Below are 2,236 nucleotides of genomic sequence, written 5' to 3'. Positions count from 1 at the left end.
AGGAACCAGCCCTACTGACATCTTGATCTCCAATTTCCAGCCTCCTGAACTGGGAGATAATAAATATGTGTCGCCAAAGCCATCTGGCCTGTGGTACTTTGTTATGGCACCCAGAACACACTGACACACCCCCATCCGACCTTGGTGTCAGTGACTGATCCACACAGGGCATCAAGGCCTGCCAGCTCTCTTGGCCCAATGTGGGACATGTTTGTCCTGTGATTTGTCACTCAAAGCTTCCCTGTAGATCGGAAGGAAGCTCATCTCCAGCAAGGCCACATTCCCCCTTAGAACCTAATCCCCACTACCCTGTTGCCTACACTCTTTTGTCAAAGGGCACACTCCTCCCAAATTCCTTGAACGAAAATTCCTAGCTCAGGTTCTGCTTCTAGGGAACCCAGGACACCTAACATACAGTGGATAAAAAGATCACTTTCTTATAAGGGTACTTTTTACCTACTGGATAAAATCTAAACTGCTCAGCTGGACTTTTAAGCCTTCCAGTTCTGACCCAAACTTCATTCATGTTGGCCTCTTCCTGTCCCTCATACATGCACCCCCTACTCCGGCTACATTGCCTCATGCATGGCTTCCCAGACCACTGCTGAGCTTTCTGACCTTCAAGCTCCTATTACTTGGCCCAACCCTCTGCGTGCCCCTCCACCTTCCAAAGAAAACCCAGACCTTCAGACTAACTTGGATGGCCCCATTTTCCTCCAAACACTCCTGCAGAGCTGGGTCTGAAGCAGGGAGGCCATCCCTGCAGGAATGCAGCATTTATTGTTTGAAACTCCTGATCTGCTCCATTTTGCCAACCTCAGTTGTCTTTGACTAGTGCTTGTACTAGCACCATCATCTCACTTCTTCTACACCCTGTCCGAGACTGGACGTGGTAAGGACAGCGTGCAGGGCCTGTCCGCTTCTGGAACCCAACCCAAATTTAGCTCAGGATTGCTGAGAGCAGAAGCCACTCTGCCTTACTGGTGATGGCCATCCGCTGCGGTCTTTAATCACGGGGCCTCATGCAAGGGGAGCCAGAGACAGGCCTGAGCCCTTAGCAACGTACTGCTGACACCGCTCTTCAACCCCACCCCTCCCTGCCCCGCACTACCCGCCTGGCCCAGCTTGGAGAACAGCTTCAGGAAAGTACCTACATCTTTGCAGTTTTCCGACTTGGAGAAGTGGATCAGATCGTCGTTGTACATGTCCTGGGTGTTGAGCAGGTCACTATACTCCTTCTGGCTGAGATCTTCAGGGTTAATCCCGTTGGCCCTGAGGAATTCCTGGTATGCCACACTAAATGCCTGCCCTATGGACTGTGCAATCAGCTGGGCCTAGAAAACAGCCAGAGAGGGAAGACAGAGGTCAACAGGGCAGCCCTGCCGGTGAACAGCCTGAGTCCCAAGAGGACCACAGAGCCCTAAGGATCAGTGAGGCCAGTGGGTCTACATGGGGCACTAATGTCTGCCAGAGGTCATTTTCAAAATTAGTGGGGACAGTTTTGATTACAACAATAACCATAAAGGAACTAGAAGCAATCAGTGGACAGGAGTCAGAGATGCTATACTTACAACCATGCAAATGACAGTCCTACACAATGAATCATTCTATGTCCTACACAATTTTCAAATACTCCACTACATATTCATACATATGTAATCCCTGGGTCTAATTATCTGAGTCCAGGACTCAACTTGAATTTATATTAAAAGACAAAGACTTTAATTGCACACACCGAATGCTCCAAGAACACAAGTATTGTGTAAATTGAGAGAATAGGGCATTTTGTTTTGTCCAGCACTTTATTAGGAGTAAGCTTCATGACTAAAAACTCATTAGCATGAATGTTGATCTGGGTGGCCAACAAATCACATCGCTATGAGCCTGCACGTCTGCTGTCCTATAGGGTAATTCTGTGTGCGTGTGTGTGTATCTATCTACTTACCTGTTTTCTCAGTTAGCCCTTAATTCGAAATGTCGAATATAATGTGTTTACAATATTTAGCTAAATACTGTATTCTCATATCCAAACTTATTAATCAAGTAGGTGTAAGCACCTGATGACTCCATTATTCCTCCTGGACTGGTTGAGCCCAAACAGTTACATATTGTTGTAAGTACAATGTTATTTTAGCTTGTTCCCTTTGGTTTCTCCTTTGAGTTATATTATTTTGTAAAAATATTTTCAAACGGGGAGGTTATATTATCTATGAATTTCATTTTAGGATGGTAACAG

General features: G+C 46.3%; 1 protein-coding gene across 1 annotated transcript in view; it reads right to left on the bottom strand.

Moving 5' to 3' along the window:
* The window catches only part of APBA1 (amyloid beta precursor protein binding family A member 1), a 216,808-nt gene that overhangs the window by 20,894 nt on the left and 193,678 nt on the right, over positions 1-2,236 (bottom strand). The window contains exon 8 of the mRNA XM_023537346.1: positions 1,116-1,334. Coding sequence (XP_023393114.1) covers positions 1,116-1,334 — 219 coding nt within the window. The remainder of the gene's footprint in view (positions 1-1,115; positions 1,335-2,236) is intronic.

The sequence above is a fragment of the Pteropus vampyrus genome, unplaced genomic scaffold, assembly GCF_000151845.1.
Source record: "Pteropus vampyrus isolate Shadow unplaced genomic scaffold, Pvam_2.0 Scaffold186, whole genome shotgun sequence".
NCBI classification, from domain to species: Eukaryota; Metazoa; Chordata; class Mammalia; order Chiroptera; family Pteropodidae; genus Pteropus; species Pteropus vampyrus.
This window is presented reverse-complemented; position numbering and strand designations above follow the sequence as displayed.